The sequence below is a fragment of the Corvus hawaiiensis genome, chromosome 3 (genome assembly GCF_020740725.1).
Source record: "Corvus hawaiiensis isolate bCorHaw1 chromosome 3, bCorHaw1.pri.cur, whole genome shotgun sequence".
Taxonomy (NCBI): Eukaryota; Metazoa; Chordata; class Aves; order Passeriformes; family Corvidae; genus Corvus; species Corvus hawaiiensis.
In genome coordinates this window covers 32139318-32156712 of record NC_063215.1, presented here as the reverse complement: position 1 = coordinate 32156712, position 17395 = coordinate 32139318, and the positions used below count along the sequence as shown (strand labels likewise).

The following is a 17395-nucleotide window of genomic DNA, read 5'->3' as shown; positions in this document are numbered from 1 at the left end:
CCCACGTACCCGGCCGCCGCGGAGCTGCAGAGGAGGAGGAGGAGGAAGAAGCGGACATCGCCGCGGGACCGCGCCATGGCTCTCCGTGCGCGCTGCCCGGTGAGTCCGCCGCTGTGTGCAGGGCCGGGGCCGGGGCCGGGGCTGTGGCCGGGCGGGAGGCGCCTCGGCGGGCGGGGGAGGGAAGGGAGAGGCGGCAGCTGCCCCAGTGCCAGGCACGCTCCGCCGGCGGCAGCCGCATGGGCAGCCGCATGAGCGCCCGCAGGGCGTTCCCGGGGCCGGCCGGGGGAGCGGGGGGGCGGCCCGGCGGCAGCACACATCTCTCTACACAGAGATACCCACGGATGCGTCCCACCTCCCCTCAGCCAGCGCTGCCCTATTCTGGGGCTGATGCAGCTGGGAAACGGGTGAGATTCTCAGAACACAACACGCTACGAAAGCAACACCGAGAGCAATGTTTTCTGCCTGCAGCTCGGAGCAGAGCGGCAGCCTGTTATGGGGAGCTGCCTGGTTAGCGACTTGGAGAGCCCCGGAGAGCCCGCTGAGGCAAGTTGGCCTGGGGCTCGGGCTCCGAGGCGAGTCGGGAACGTCTCGGTCTGAACAGGGAGAAGGATGCTGGCAGAAATTCAAGGAGCTTCGTAGCTTATTAAATGTGAATCGATTGGTAGTGCAGCTCTGGCTGGACTGTCCTCCGTGCCCAATATTTGCAAAATAAGGTCGTACCTACTTATAAATCGTAACCTATCTTTAGAGTTCAAAAAGGGCACTGAAAGCAGCTTGGGTAAGATTCTGTTCCTTTAGCATGTTCATTGTAACTGTGTAGACTAGACACATGTAGTGTTTGATTTGCCCAAATTCTTTCATCCCAGCACAAGTCTAATGCATTTAGAAATTATACCCAATTATTGATGTGTGCCTCTTCAGAAGTGCTGGACTGGCATCCTCTGCATTGTGGTACACAGCCAAATGCAGTCAGTTATAGTCGTAAACAGAAGCATGTTCTTATGAAAATCATATATAAACAGTAATGTGCATAAACACTGTGCTCTAATTGTATGCCAGGCAGTCATGCAGTCTTTTCACATCTTTTACATTTGATTTTCTAGGTTTTCATACATCTGCTGATTCTTTTTGGAGCACCACTCTTTGTGGAGACAGAAGAGAGGGTGCCACCTTTGTAGACCTGGGAAGGGGTGATCGAACAGCAGCCAACTGATGATTGCAAAATCAGTCTTGGCAGCTCCTCACCTGCAAAAGGTGCGTGATAAGGCAAAGTTTGAGAGATGTTTGCTGTTGGTTTTAGTAATTCCTTGTTACTTGTGAGAAATAGCCAGGCAAGATAAACAGTCACTGTCTCTCCTTTTATTGAAGATTGGGAAAAAGAGTTTACAACTAGCACTGCATCGCAAGAAGCCCAGCCTCAGATGGCAAAGCTACACATAGTACACCTGTCTCCATTCCCTGGCACTGAGCCAAACTGGCACTCCACCATACCTATCAAAACTAATCAGCTCTCTCAGTCTCCAAAACAAGGTGGTCACATCCAAACTTCCTATCAGGTATAGTCCATGCTAACCCCAAAACAGCAGGACAAATTGTTCAAGAGAACACTGTAGCCAGGGCAAAACCATGCCAAGGTCAACTTGAGGATAGAGACAATCAATTTCCAGTCCCAAGAACATTTGCTGGCACTGTTTAATTCATTAGCATGAATGTAGCCTGAAAGTTCATTAGTGAAAATACTTACAAATGTCACAGATTTCGCCCAGTTGTGCAACAGTATTATGGACTCCCATTTTCCCTATTTTGTCCTAGGGGCTTACTAGTTCAAGATACTTTGGTATATGTATTTGATCTCTTCTTCTACAAAAATGCCAATAAAGGAATTCTACAGCAGAAAGTAAGAGAATAAATGGATTGTCAGTATTAGGGTTCCTTCTGTCCTGAATAGATTTAGAACAGATAAAAAATGGAGGAACAGAAATTGTTAAATTCCATTCTATAACAACATATAAGATAAGCTCTCAATTTCTTACACATGTATTCATTCACTCAGGGATATTTTCATAATTTCATTTCCAAACAGGATATACTACACTATAGGTACATGTAGAGGATTTTCATGGTTAAACATACCATTTAGAAATCGTGTGGTATGTAAGGATTCGGTAAGTTCCCAGTTGGCAGAAAACTTAAACACATATTAGCCCATTCAAATATAATGTCAAGAGTCATGTCTTACCAGCATCTAAACAAGGTCTTGATTTTCAAAAGTGCTCTGCAGCTGCTAATTTTCATTGTAATACAAGTTCTGGTTTCCCCAAAACACCACTTTAAATCCTACATTCTTTTATGAAATGTGGTCCTTCTTTGGTGCCCAAACACTAACTACTGTACGTGAACAGGGAGCAGTTTTACTGTGTGATGGCTCCCTCTCCCATTCTCCATTCAGCACCTCCCAGCTCTGCAATCCACAGCCCTCCAAACCCTATTCTTCAAAGCCTGTTCTATACAGTTCTTTCTGGAGAGAGGTTTACAGCTAATGCAGCTCATTTCAGTGGCCCTGTTTGCAGCACAGGCCCACAGCCCCAGAAGTGTGTATCAGTATAGGATGTAGATTAAAAACTATGGAGCATGGGCAGATAAGAAACAAAGAAAACTTCCAGCCCTATAGCCAGTGACTGCCTATAACTATACCATGTATCTCAAGCATACTCTGCACTTTTCTCTGCACACAAAGAAAAAAATTGGATCATGAGTAATTGGAAAATTAGCACAGTTGGAGAGAATTGAGCTAAACTGGTATCCCATTCATGCTCACTAAGTGCTAAGCTATTTGTTCTGTTGGATTTGACTTGGGTTGCAGGTAAGCATAACTGATCACACAACCCTACTGGTTGTAGGACTGTTACATTCCCCAGCACTCTGTTAATCTGCTCATTTCCACTGACAGTTGTCTATGCTAGGGTTTTGTTATGCAGTTATGTGTCACTGTTTGATTTAGGTCAGACTGATAACTCAACCAAAAACAGTCACTGCTTCAGTGTGTGCTAAACTGGTCAAAATTAAACTTAGGGGTACTTAGTTATGACAAGCTTTTGCATACCCACTGGGTTCTGTTATAGAGCACACAACATTCTCAGCTAAAAAATTCCTGTCCATCCAGAACAAGCAGAAGGAACAGATCACATTAGTAGTAATTAACTGTTAGGACATCCATGTTTTAACTAAACAAAAGACCTTAGCTGGTCTACACATTCAAGCCTGTAGAAACAACCATTTGTCATCATCTCAGACCTAAGGATGTTTTAAATGCCTCTTTCTGACAAACACCTGAAAGACTAATTTGTGCACAAAGATGACCATGCAAGGAAAATTTTTTTTGGAATATTAGGAGTAAATCTGAAGGAGTATAACCTAGCCTGGAAGGATTTAATAATCTTCAACTGCTCCAAGCCAGTCAAGTGGATACAGTGGAGACACAATTTGGGAGGTAAAACAGGTTGCTCTTGTGTTCAGCATACCAACCAGAGAAGCTAGTTCCCTCTCTGTTCAATGTTCACATTTTGGAGTTAAACAGACACTACCAGACTCAAGTTTTACACCGATCTGTGGTACGTCATCATTATGAAAATTCCACTTTTACCACCTTCACTGCTACTCAGGAACCTTATTTTTCTAATCCTTCATAGTGTTTGCAGACTTTACTGGCTCTGTTTGTCAAACATTATCTACAACACTGGCTGTGCTAACAACTATACTGTTACCTGTTTCTATACAACTTGATTTTAAGTCTAGCCAGAATATCTGTACCAGTACCAGCAGAAATCACGTCTCTGAGTTGCAGCCTAAGTATAGTCTAAATAAAAATGTGTTTAAATAAATACAGAAAACCAGAATGGTTTCTTAATGAGTCCAGCAAGCAACTTCTGCCTTGGTCAATTAGAAGGACCTCAGCACCTAGCAAGCTCTAGTAATTGTATGAAGATGGCTGGAAACATGCACAGCAAGTCTCTTCTTCGCTAATATCATGTGTAAATAACTACTGTTATGGTAAGGGTAAAAACCTAAGCACTACAGTACTTAAAATATTGGGGAAATCTCCACAAAAATTACAGCAGTGAGTACTAGAATGGTCAATGCCCTGTGTCTGCTTTTAGCATTAGACAGTGAACTTGGATGGTCTGATATTCAACTGGATTCAGCAGGCACTCCAGATTGTGGTGAAAACAATATGTTTCCATGAAATGAGGCAAATTCGGGGAAATCTGAAGAGCTGTGTTATGTGGAAATTTGAATCAGAACATCACTACAGGCTCTTCCAGCATAATATTCTCTCTTCAAAAGCTTAGCCAGTTGCCTTATGCATCACTGAACTCAAGGCCTGCAGCAGAGCTCATTTAGGGGATGGATAAATCTTTTTATCAGTCTCAATAGGCTTTGGATGAGGTCCTAGCAGAAACTGTGATTCAGCAGTTTGTGGAACTAGGAAGGAAGCAATAGTCTGTTTTATCACTCATAGTGAGTGGACAAGAATTAAAGTGAATACTAAAAATAAGTGCGTGGAAGATCATTTGTGGTAGTAGGCGGGCACATTCCTTGCTTGGATGTAAGCCTGAAGAATTTGTATTTGCTGGAAAGTACTGACAGGAGCAGAGGCTATAAAGCTCTCCCAGAACACCTTTGATGCTGTTTCTGATGATGGAATGTGTCATAATGTTTTACACTACATTGTCAATGGGTGTGCCATGCACTGAAACTTGCCCTGAGCTATCAGGGTGGAGCTTTATGAAAATCTGGTGTACACTACAATTAAGAATTTTTTTTCCTAGTAGCTGAAGACATTTTCACCCTTGGTGAAAAATGTTATTTGTAAATTCTCTTCCAACTTGAACTGTTACTGCACCCAGAGTAGTAGGATTTACCTGATCAAACATGGACTGTGCGATTGCCTATAACTGGTTATTTACATTCACTGGATGAACAGTGGTGTTGGCACTTTTCAGAACAGATTTGTATGACTCATTGAAATACCAACATTTGAATGAACAGACATTCAAAAGCAGCCTTCTAGACCTATCAGGTGAATCCCATTCTTAAAGGACCAACTTCTATTACATTTCTAAACAGGAAATCAAGACAAGTAGTTGAAATATCTTGTTATCTCCAGAGCATGTAAGATGACTGTATCTTAAGAGTCCTCACTGAGTATTCGCCTAACCTAAAGAAAGACATTAATTCTAACAAGCTTTGGATCAGGCACTGTTTGAAGGTATCAGATTTTGTTCAAAGACTGGCATAAGAACCAGCAAGCTATGTCCAAAAAGGTGAAAAGCTTCTTCTTTATTAAAAAAGCATAGAAAAATTTTAAGATCTTGGAATTATATACTTACATTTTCATAATATTTTAATTTTTAAATATCTTTACACTTTTTAAACATACCCATAAAAATATATGTGATTAAATCAGCAAGTACTATATTATTGCATGATATGTAGTATTATATACGGGCTTTGAAAAACCCCAACAAAATGAGGGACCTCATGGTTAAGACTTCATGAAGTTTTGAGAGATTCGCTTTTAAAAATGAGATTCGGAAAGAAAAGGGAATTAAAGAAGGAACGACAAAATTATACAATGGGAAATGTGAAAGTCTGAGGAACAAATCTACAAGTGATACACGTAGGGATTCCTCATCAATAAAGATAATCCTCAATTACCAAGTTCCCTGGCGCTTTTGAAATAACTAAGCAGTGCAGAAGGACCATAATGGAATGAAAATGAGGACCTTGGCCCTTGTTTTTCCCAGAACAGTAGCTCTCGGCAGTTGATGAATCTCACAGAACTGTAATGAATTACTGTGAAATGACCCTATATTCTTATGGCTGATGTGCAGAAGGTCCTCCAAAGTGTGAGTGAACGGGATAGTTGTAATAGGATTTTATGTGTAGCTTCAAATTTCCACTGTAGGCAGCCTCAAAGTAGACTCTTGGCTTTATAGCAATCAGTGGCACTGAAATCACTGCCTTCAGAAAGGTCAGGACTCAAAATTGTATCTTCCACCTCACTCAAATCTCTGTAACTTTGATAAAGAACTGAGGGGCTTTTTCATTATTTGCTGTATTTAGCCCCTTAACTTTGAGTGATATACTGCATCCTATCCAATACATACATGCAGAACATTTAGGAAGCAAGCTCATGTAATGCCATTATTTTATTTTAGAATTATTCTGTGATTGTAAAATGTTCAACCATACAGTAGGGGCATGTTAAAACATGTACAAACATGTCCTTTCTGTGAAAATGAGAGAAGTTAAAAACCTATATAAATGGTGACAGGTTGTCCTCAAAAATCTATTTTCCTAGGGCAGTATTATTTAAAATTATATGTGATGAAATGAGATTTACCAAGCTCCATTAATCATTTTACCTTAGTGACCTTATTCCCTTTCCTCTGAGGATTTTCAAAAGGTCAGTGTAACCCGTCTTTGTTGCAAATAAAGCCAAAACAGCCAAGAAAAACCTTATTTTTATTAAGTAATTTAGTGTGGATTAACACTATTTGATTTTAAAGAAGGTAAAAATTCCCTGAGGATTTAATTATCTTAAACTATAGCCTATAATTAAACTGTAAATTTCAATTACAGGTTTTTAAAAAGGAACTTCTAAACCCAGTGTTTCCATAATGTCATAGACTAGTACATCACAGCACTCTGGAGTATGTGCATTCATACGCTGTAACTTCACTTTAAATTAAGGACGTAAAAACTGGCAGATTTTGTAATGAATGTGTGTTTCTGTAATAGCTTTTATGGCATTCATGTACCCATAAAAAAGGTGATGTTAGTACAGCAGTTATCCCTGTAGGCAGAGGCAGCTTCCTTTCAAAAGCAGACTCACCTGAGAGCAATTCATAGTGTAGACAAGACTCATTTCCCACATTTTACACAAAAGTAAATCAAGGTGTGGAGACAATGCCCTAAAACAACGGACTAAAGAGTTGTGTATTTTAATTCACCAGTCAGAGAAGACTGAGAGTTACCTTCATAACACTTCTTTCTTTCATAGAAAGAAAATGCCAGGTGCTGATCTATGGTAGAAGGTGTAAAAGGAACTAATGGTCAGGCAATTAAAGTCAATCAAATGCAAGTTAGAGAAGAGGCGCATACTGTCAACAGAGTTTATTTTCCTGAACACACTGCTCAGGAAAGCTGTGGTTTCTGCTTCTTTTTATGTCTTCCAGTTAAGCCTGAATGCCTTTTCAAAAGTCTAAACCAAACAATGAGGCTAAATAGAGAGTCAGCTTGCTGAAATTCTGTATTCCATAACATAGAGATCAGGCTAGGCGATCTCCAGGCAGCTTGGCAAAAATCTGTGAGGGTGTTCTTGAGTCAAGGGACCAAAATCCTTTAGAGATGAACGTGTCCCAGGAAGGACAGAGCAGGGATCTGCTCCCAAAGAAATTAAACAGAATTGTCAAGAGGGAAAGAAAAGCACTTCTCAGTGGTGTAGACCATACTATTTCAGTCCTGGTTTTCTCCATCTTGTCACATCCAGAAAAGGTCAACACCGAAAAAAGAAAAGAAGACAGGATTAGAAGCAGCTGTTAAAATGAAAAGTTGTAGGATGTGATCTCTTGCAGTACAACTTTTTTTATTCTAAAAATAAAACCAAAACTTTCTGCTTGGAAATTGGTCAAAAGCTAAAACTGTGACATTTAAGTTTAGTTTGTCTGGTTTGGTTGGTTGTTTTTTTTTAACCTAAAAATAAAAAAAAAAAAGGAAAACAAGAAATCTTTGCCTTTCCAACCCACTCCACTGTGGTATCAAGAAAAAATAGTTAGAGGTATGTAGACCTTAATTATATAGGTAAAATCTCTTAGAAACTCCATTCTATTTTAGATGACATCTATTTGACAATCACATATCATGAGTCAACCTCATATTACACAAATTGCCCCTTACAAAATCAGTCCCTGTAGTAGCTAAGATGGCTTCTACAGACAGAGCGATTAAGAATTATTTTAAAAACACACTCAAACTATTTATAAAACTTGCACAAAACTTTGTGTTTAGTTTTGACATAGGTAAACACCAGTTATCTCTCCCTGAGGAGTAACTCTTACCACATACAGCCTACAAGAAAAGAAGGGAGGGTGAGGAGTCTGATCTCAGCGATTAAGAAGGAACTGAGTAAAAGTTTCATGTTTCAAGTCACCAAATGTGCTACAGTCTAAATAAACTTAGCCCTAGAGTAATGCCACTGTAGGGTATTCATTCACACTGTCCAAAAAGCAACTCTTTGTTCCACTGCCAACCACCCACAACAGCACTCATGTTTATTTAAATGAAGAGGGTGCGGACCCAAGAGCTACATCTTTCCAAACCTTGCTGTTAACAACCGAACGTTTGGACATTGCTGTCATATGTTGGACACCTTTCTAAGGTCTCCTAGCTATGTTTTTAGGCTAAAGACCTGCCCTGTGATTTTGCTGACCACTAACAGCAGTTCTGGGAGGCTTTTCTTTTCCCTTTTCCCTTCCCTTTTCCCTTTTCCCTTCCCTTTTCCCTTTTCCCTTTTCCCTTCCCTTCCTCTTTCCCTTCCCCTGCCCCTGCCCCTTCCCCTTCCCTTTTCCTTCCCTTTTCTTCCCCTTTCTTTCCCTTTCTTTCCCTTTCTTCTCTTTTCTTCTCTCTTCTCTCTTCTTTTCTTTCTTCTCTTTTCTTTTCTCTTTTCTCTTTTCTTCTCTTCTCTTTTCTCTTTTCTTCTCTTTTCTTTCTCCCTTCCTTTCCTTTCCTTTCCTTTCCTTTCCTTTCCTTTCCTTTCCTTTCCTTTCCTTTCCTTTCCTTTCCTTTCCTTTCCTTTCCTTTCCCTTTCCTTTCCTTTCCTTTCCTTTCCTTTCCTTTCCTTTCCTTTCCTTTCCTTTCCTTTCCCCTTTCCTCTCCTTTCCCCTCCTTTCCTTTCCTTTCCTTTCCTTTCCTTTCCTTTCCTTTCCTTTCCTTTCCTTTCCTTCCCTTCCCTTCCCTTCCCTTCCCTTCCCTTCCCTTCCCTTCCCTTCCCTTCCCTTCCCTTCCCTTCCCTTCCCTTCCCTTCCCTTCCCTTCCCTTCCCTTCCCTTCCCTTCCCTTCCCCCTTTTCCCTTTTCCCTTTTCCCTTTTCCCTTTTCCCTTTTCCCTTCTCTTCTCTTCTCTTCTCTTCTCTTCTCTTCTCTTCTCTTCTCTTCTCTTCTCTTCTCTTCTCTTCTCTTCTCTTCTCTTCTCTTCTCTCTTCTTCTCTCTTCTCCTCTCCTCTCCTCTCCTCTCCTCTCCTCTCCTCTCCTCTCCTCTCCTCTCCTCTCCTCTCCTCTCCTCTCCTCTCCTCTCCTCTCCTCTCCTCTCCTCTCCTCTCCTCTCCTCTCCTCTCTTCTCTCTTTTCTTGGCAGTAGGTTACTTTGGATATTAAAAAACAAATAAACTATATTTAAAACACCTAGTGCACATGATGTTTTCCTGAGAGAGGTCAAAGGATCACAAGACCATGGGAAAATTCAGGGCAGAGGACTCAGGAGGTTGTCTGATACAGCCTGCAGTTCAAAGCAGGATGAGTAATGAGGTCACAAAAGGTTTCTTGGGGCTTGATCCAGAAAGGTCTTGAAAACCTCCAAGGACTGAGACTGCATAAGCTGATGGTTGATGATACAGAGCTCAGGAGTTTGCAGTTGCATTTCTTATTATATCTGAAACAGATGTTAAAATTTTCCAACTGCATTTTACTTATGCTTAGTTGCAATGCTTATGTATTTTCATCTTAATTGTCATAAAGTGAACCACAACCAGGTTGCTGTTTTATTGACTGCAGGAACTACTGTTGTCTTGTTTCCCCTTCTCTGGTAAACTGAACTTTTGACAACAGGACTAACAGTTTTTATGCACTGCATAGTACAAAACACAGAATGAGACTTGGTGGTAAGGAAGCAGAGGGTCACTCTCTCAGCGAGGTCTGGCAGTACAATAATGTGTTGCACACCCAGGCACAAAGGATTACGTGATAGGCACCAGGCCAGGATTCGATCCAGCTGATATTCACCTTGTACATGGCCATGTGATTCCAGAAGTGATTCTGAGAAACATGGATGTGTTGACACCAGCTGAGTCAAGTCAGGGTTTACTCCCTGACATGGACCACAAAGAAAGTATAGATATATTTTATATATCTTAAAAAATTCTAGCCCTGGAGACATGGTCCCCAGCAAACAGAAGGAAGAATGTTTGTAAAGATATTTAAGGGACATATAAAAATTATGAAAGAATGCAGAAGACTTTTCCATGCTAGTCAGAAAGAACAGTTTCCTTTGGCTGTCTGAAGTGTAGGGTAAGATAAAAAGCAAGGTTCATGAAAAAACCGAGAGTTCATAACGGGTGCATTGGCCTTCTTAGCTGACAATTTTAAAGGCTAAATTTAAAAATATGTACTACTTTCCAAACCCTGAGGTGTTGAGAGTGACAGCTGTGAAGTCATACACCGAAATCTTCCTGGGATTAACAACTGTAAAATAACCCAGAAAAATGTCCTAGAGAGATATCCTGAGGTGGGCATGGACATGGAGCCAGTTTGCAGGAGGGAAAAGACAAGGGCTTTTCAAATGCTCTGCCACTCCACAGGAGGATAAGGCAGGGCTCGCAGTGAGGTACCAGAGGCCCCCTGATGCTGGTATCTCTGAGGGATGGCTGGCTTCCACAGCCACAGAGTATTGCAGCAGTTTCTGTGCCCTGCCACCATGCAGCACATCACAGCTACATAAAGGCTTCTCAGCTGCAAACGACCCAGCAGTATGAGCATTGCTGAACAAATAGGTTCAGCCTTTTAAAAGCTAGCTGAACAGGGCTCAGCTCCTTTTCGCCTTCCCTCTCTCTCTCTTTGCTTCTTTCTCTTCCTTTCCCTCTTTATTTCTCATTTGTTTTGTAATATTCCTATTGCATTTTTATGTAAAGTTTTTATGTACATCCTCTAGATGTAATAGCTAGGGATAGCTGCCAGCATTGCAGAATAAAAAGCAGGTCAATTCTGTTATGAAAGTGTTATAATTACCATGGATTAGGCTTAGTTCTCAAGCATGGAGTGACAAATTTTGGTCAATGTTGTAAAAAAAATGCTTTAGTAAAAGGACACCACATTTACTCTTTCAAAATTCAACAGTTTTTCAAATCATTGTGAAAGGAGAAGTGTCTTTATTGTTGCAAGCAGCTTTGGTTCTTTTTGCTAGGCACACCTAGATACCAAACATCTGAGAATCTTCAGACCTACATCTTCCTTAGACACCTGCTGGTAAAAACGAGCAGAGTCATCCTCCATTTCCCAAATCAGTCTAAGGGTATCACACTGTCACGCACATTTCGAAGTCTCCTAGATTGACTAAGAGAATGCCTAGTGAATTCAAGAGACTGACAATGATTAAGTACCTAATTCACAGGTTCTTCCCTTGACTAGCATATTAAGTTTCTTGAGCATAAAAAGCACATCATTCTATCCTGCATGATGGGTTCCATTCAGATTTCTGAGATCTTTGAAAAAATTATTTACTTAGTCACTGACAGGAGAAATACAATTTTCAGAATCTCTCACTTATTGTGCATAATTTCACATACCAGCACTTCTAAGACTATGTAAGGCTTTGCCAATGGAAATTCTTTTTTTAAGTTTTACCATTAACTTTCACCACAGAGTTTGCATTCAAAAAAGAAAACACTTTAGTGAGAGCTGCAGCGCGTTCTTTGGCGGTTCCAGGTTTGACAAATCCAGCTACCAACCAATTTCCTGTCAGGAACAGGACAACACTATTGAGACAACCTGTGACATACCAGCATATTTTATCTTCATAATTCCATCTTTCATGACAGGATAATTCAGATTAATTTTGTTTTGCCACAGATCTGAACAACCTGAACATTGCAATATTATAATGCAGCACATCATGGGGGAGAAACTCTTGAAAGAATCATTCTAACCTGGCACCAGGCAGGTGTAAAGACATGGTTTTGTAAGACTGAGCCACACAGCTGAAAGAGTAAGTCCAACATGACTCTCCACTAGTAAAATGCTTTAAAAGCTAATGTTTCTATGGGTATGCATGTGCACTGGGAGAGGTTAAGTATTTACTGGGGATTCAGAAAAAAAAAGCATTTCTTCTCAGAAAGACCATAAAGGTGTAATACATCCATAGTATATCATTCAGATGTGGAACTCCTTGCCACAGGGAACATGAATTATGAATTTTACGTGGATTCAGATGGCATAAAGTCTTGTCTGACTTTATGCCATCTGAATGTCAGGGACTATTCAGAACAGAGGTATCACATCCTGCTCAGGAATAGCCTGAGTCACTCATCAGTGTATTCAAACATTTAGAGACTATTCAGAGGATGTTATCACCCTATGTTTGGTCTGTACAAGCCCTTCCCTCAGCTTTTGCTATTGACTGCTGTGTTAGACAGGGTACTGTGGGGAAGTGAACATTGGTCTGTGTCAGAGACTGAAAATAGCTCATGCCTCAAACATTGATATAAAGTTTTGCTCATTATAAAGAAGCTACAACCGAAGAAGCATCCCTGAAGAGTGGGACTTTGGACTGAAAGTCAAACTGTTGATTAGATAAAGGGAAACACATTGTTCAGTCACCTCAGGCTGAGGGAAAGGTGTGCATCCACAAACGGCCAAAGCCACCTGCTGCAACTATCCCCAGTTGAGTTTGGGGTGGAGGGAGAGCACAGCTCACAGAAGCCAGGTTTACACAGACTCCCTCCAACCGAGGGGGGAGGAGGAGATTTTGGGTGCATGGTGTAACCTCTGATGAGAGGCAATAAACACCCATCCTCTGATTACACAAACTGGCCCAGCTGTGGAACCCCCGACCCCACAGGGCACATCCACAGGACTTTCACATGAGAGGCTTGGCCCCACAGGGCTGCACATGGTGCAACAGACCCAGAGTCTGCTGTGAGAGACCGACCCCCCCTCCAGGGGGCCATGGCCGGACATGCCCACCCAGCCTGAGCATAGAAACCCATCGGACTCTGTGCCTTCTGAGGAGACCTTCACCAGCTGGAGAGGATCAACAGGACATCTTGGGGTCCACAGAGTGGTGATCTTTTCCTTATTCTGTCCCTGTCACTCTTTCTGTCCCCCCCCACCTATTTTCTTCTTTCTTTCTTCCTTTCTTCCTTTCTTCCTTTCTTCCTTCCTTCCTTCCTTTCTTTCTTCCTTTCTTCCTTTCTTTCTTCCTCTCTTTCTCTCTTTCTCTCTTTCTTTCTCTCTCTTTCTTTCTCTTTCTTTCTTTCTTTCTTTCTTTCTCTCTCTCTCTCTCTCTCTCTCTCTCCCCTATTTACCATCAAATAAAACCCTTACTATTGTCACTGGCATATGGTCTCATTTGCACCTTAATTCGGACAGAGGCATTTCTAAGAACCTTAAAACTGGATCATAACAGTCCGACAGACCATTAGCTATTCCTCTGTTTTTATGAGTCCACAGACAAAAGAACTTCTCTTCACAGTGAGCACTCCAACATCCCCTAGTAGTCCACAGTGAAGTTTTTAAAGCCATTAACCCAGAAAATACAGAAATAATCAACAAAGCTTGAGGGGAATATACTCTTTTCCCTAAGGATATTCATGGCTTCTATACATAAGGAAATAACTATAGTTTAAAACAAAGAAGATTCCACAAAGCCCCAGTGCCTTGTCTTGCCTGAGGTTCAGCATTCACTGTAGTTACTAAATGCCACTGACAGAGGGGAAACACGAGACATTGTTTCCATGTACAGATGAGTGTTCTGAACAGAGGCCAGTTGTTTAATAGAAAATGTCCAGCATCATCACAACTCCCATTTCCTTTAGGAAGAATACCTATAAATGAGGGAGTCTAGACATTAAGATTACCTGTACTTCCAATCTGTACTTCCACTGGCTCATATAATATTTAGGTAATGCAAAGCCTAAGCTACTTCTCTGAATCTAGTTGAGCACAGCCATATAACCCAGAGGAGTACTTTGTAGAGGACACAATACAAGCCTTTCTTCCATATGAAAGCAATGTTGCTAATTGAGGAAAGTCCCGGGCTTTCTGCTGCCACGGCCAATGCCAAAAATTGAACAGCATGGAATGCCTCTGCTAACAAACAATAAGAAAAGCAGGCAGGATGGGTCTCCTCTCCCAACATAAACCCCCAGGCAAGAATGTCCATGGTGACAGGGAGCCCTGAGGCATTTGCAGCAGACGGAATATTTCCAGCCAGATGAAAACACATTGTACTCCCAGAGCCACATAAGCCATTTCTGATTTGGTCAGCATCATCTTATGCATGATTAAGTAATGACTTTGTATTCAGCTTTACAGTATGAGAACTGCCCAGCTTAAGGCATCCTAATTCTTTTCCTTTTTGATTGACTGCAACCTGCTCTCTTATGGGAAACCTGAGAAATGTTTTGCTTGGATGCATGTGCATATATTTTCTTGTCCAAACAATGTGATTCCTTAACTTTATATTCTTCTATTTTGTAAATTATCATTCTAAAATTTAAATATCCTTGTTAGGCATTTACAACCTTAAAATGCTGTATACTGTACTGTGTATAAGGAGACTTAGACAAATCTTCACTCACTGAACTCTATTTATGTTACTTTCAGTTATTTGAGAATAACTGGATGATTATTATATTGTGACTATGATCTGTATTTCTCTGCTCCTTTCTTTTGTTTATCTTGAAAAAACAACATTTCAAAAGTCAGATTCATTAAAAAGGTATAAAAAACTAAAGGTATCTTGTAATAGTTTTTTAAAGCCTGAAAAAAATGTGGGAACCCAGAAGCAACTTTTTAATTATACCCTGTAAAACTTAATAGGTTGACATAAGAGATATTATCTTGCTCCATGAGGAAATACTACAATTTAAGTTAGCATCACTGATCTATTTTCCCTGGCCACCTTCTTCATCTTTCAAGCCATTGAGTATATAGGTATATAGAGTTAATCAGTTTAAAATGCATTCCTACATCATCACAGTGTATCCTGTCTGCACTGTTGAATGAATATGAGAGCTTGCCCAAAAGGAGCCCTGGCACTGAGGGAACAAGGCTGGATTTTCTCTTAAGACGCAGTGCTTCTTTTCCCAACAGGACTTCAGAGGAAAGAGAGCCATCTACTGCTCTATAGGAGACATGCTGCAGCATGTCTTTTTAGATTGATGATTTGAAATGTCAGAGTGGGATTTAGGGAAGGAAGTGGAAACCTCTGCTGTTTTTCCTCTATGCTGTGGACTCAGGTGACAAGGGAAGCGGGTTGCTGAGTAGTGTTGTCCACCACCTTCCCAGCCTATCACAGAGCACAGCTGCATCCAGCAGTGGAAGTAACCAGGGCAAAAGGGTTTGAATGCAAACAATTGTCATTTTTAGAAATAAAAATAAATAAAGTCCAAAAATACTGCAAATCCTCCACATCAGGAGGCTGCATCACAAGTATGACACAACTTGGCAGAGCACACCAACAACCAGCAGAGAGTTCCTGGTAGGTTGGACAGAGGCAAACCACGCCCGTTTCCATACAACTATGTTGCAGTGGGGATACTGCAACACGCATATATCAAACCAGGAGTCCCGTGGAAAGGAAATATATACGGACAGACAGATTCTTGCTAGCTGTTTCAGAGATGTTTATTTCTCCAGCCGCATGGCCGGAGCTCTGCCGAGGAACTGTTCCAGTCACGGGACCAAGGGTCCTTCTGCCCGCGCAGGGAACACAAACCAACCAATGGGAACGAGGCTGAGCAGGGGCAGGAAACCCCGTGTCTGTGCCCTCAGGGCCCCTCTCCCAGGGCTACACGGCAGGGGAGGGACCCCAACACCTCACCCGTTTAATAAAAGGAGAATGAAAACAACTGGATAAACATAACAAGAACCGTTTCAAGACAAAACAAGCCACCCTCCTGAGTCTTTAAATGTCCAAACAGATTCTCTGGAACATCTTAGGGCTGACAGAAGGGAGACAGAACTCTGAGCATGCTTTGTGGGGAAACTGAGGCAGGAGAGGGTTTAACTTCTTCCCTCCCCCTTTTCATCCCCCACTCGGCATTGGAAAGGGATTTTTGGGGAAACAATTGGCAAAAGCATGGTTTTGTGAGGGAAACCATGGATGAAAAAACGGATTGGGAATACACTGGGGGTAATAGGACATAGGGTAAAAGGGAAAGGTGGGATTAGGAAAGGGAAACTGTAGGGGGGGCTTACAATGGAGATACTGTCTAACATGACTACGATTTTTTGCATATATACTGCCTTTTACAGGAACACTATCAGGCCCAGTGACCTGCGATGCTTGTAACCCTTTTCTCCCTAGTACAATATTAAATTCCACCACCTCTCCATCTCCCAAGCTTGGGATGCATTTTTTCAGGGTTATTCTTTTTAATAGCAGTTCTATGCACGAATATGTCTTGCTGGTTGTCACACCTTGTTATAAAACCATAATTTTGCTTAACATTATACCATTTTACTATCCCTAAGGTCTTAGTTGCTATGATCTTTTCCTTTTTCCGAGTGGCTGCTGTTTTCTGTCTCGCTGCATCTTTGCTCTCTCCTTCGGTCGCTCCCGTGTTGGAATTCTCGGGGCTGCTGGTGCCTGCGCACTCTTCCCGGGGTCGCGTTCGGGGCTGCGCGGGCCGGGCCGGGCCGTGCCGCTCAGTTCTCTGTGCGTCGCCTCCTCTGGTCGCAGCTTCGCTGCCGCTGTCGGGCGCTGCACCCACGTCTCGGCCGGGCCCCCGAGCGACGACTCCCCCGTGCCCTGCTCCAGCGCGCGTCTCGGCCGGGCGCGGCTCCGTTCCACCGCCACCGCCGCCAGCCGCCGCCCGCGCGCCGCCCCTCTCGGCCGGGCGTTCACGGGGCTCGCTCCACCACGCACTGCACAGGACCGGGCGGGCACCGCCGGGTCCCGCCGCTCCCGCCGCTCCCCGCTCCGCCACCGACACTGCGGCTCGCGTGGCTCCGCCCGCGCGCGGGAACTGCCTCGCTGCTGCTCGCAGAGCGCTCGGTGCACGTGGCCTGGGCCGCACGGTCCCTGCGCCAGGATTCCCTTCGCCAGGACACAGCTGACATTGCTCAACAGTCTCGGTAACTAAATAATATTCACGAAAATATTCTTCCATCGGCATATATTTTGACTCCAGTATTAACTGTGTCCAAACGGTTTTCCAAAAGCCCTTGGTAAGAATTAAATCCCAAGAAACATAGAAAAAGTTCTTAAACAACCATGCCAGGAAGTGTTTCAGTTCTTTTTGAGCTTGAATCAAGCTAAAATTTACAAATCGTTGTTCAAGAATCATTTTAAGTTTAAGATAAATGTCCATATGCGGCTCTGAGAGCCAAGAGTCTTCCC

General features: G+C 42.4%; 1 protein-coding gene and 1 long non-coding RNA gene across 2 annotated transcripts in view; one reads left to right on the top strand and one right to left on the bottom strand.

Moving 5' to 3' along the window:
• CD109 (CD109 molecule) overlaps nt 1-94 on the bottom strand; it is a 70609-nt gene extending 70515 nt beyond the window's left edge. Inside the window, exon 1 of the mRNA XM_048298359.1 lies at nt 10-94. Within this exon, the coding sequence (XP_048154316.1) occupies nt 10-77 (68 nt within the window). The 5' untranslated portion in view covers nt 78-94. The remainder of the gene's footprint in view (nt 1-9) is intronic.
• LOC125323417 lies at nt 14-12568 on the top strand. The gene is made up of 3 exons (XR_007202516.1): nt 14-99; nt 1104-1254; nt 11902-12568. It is a non-coding gene; the product is annotated as an uncharacterized LOC125323417 (long non-coding RNA).
• The last annotated feature ends 4827 nt before the right edge of the window (nt 12569-17395 follow it).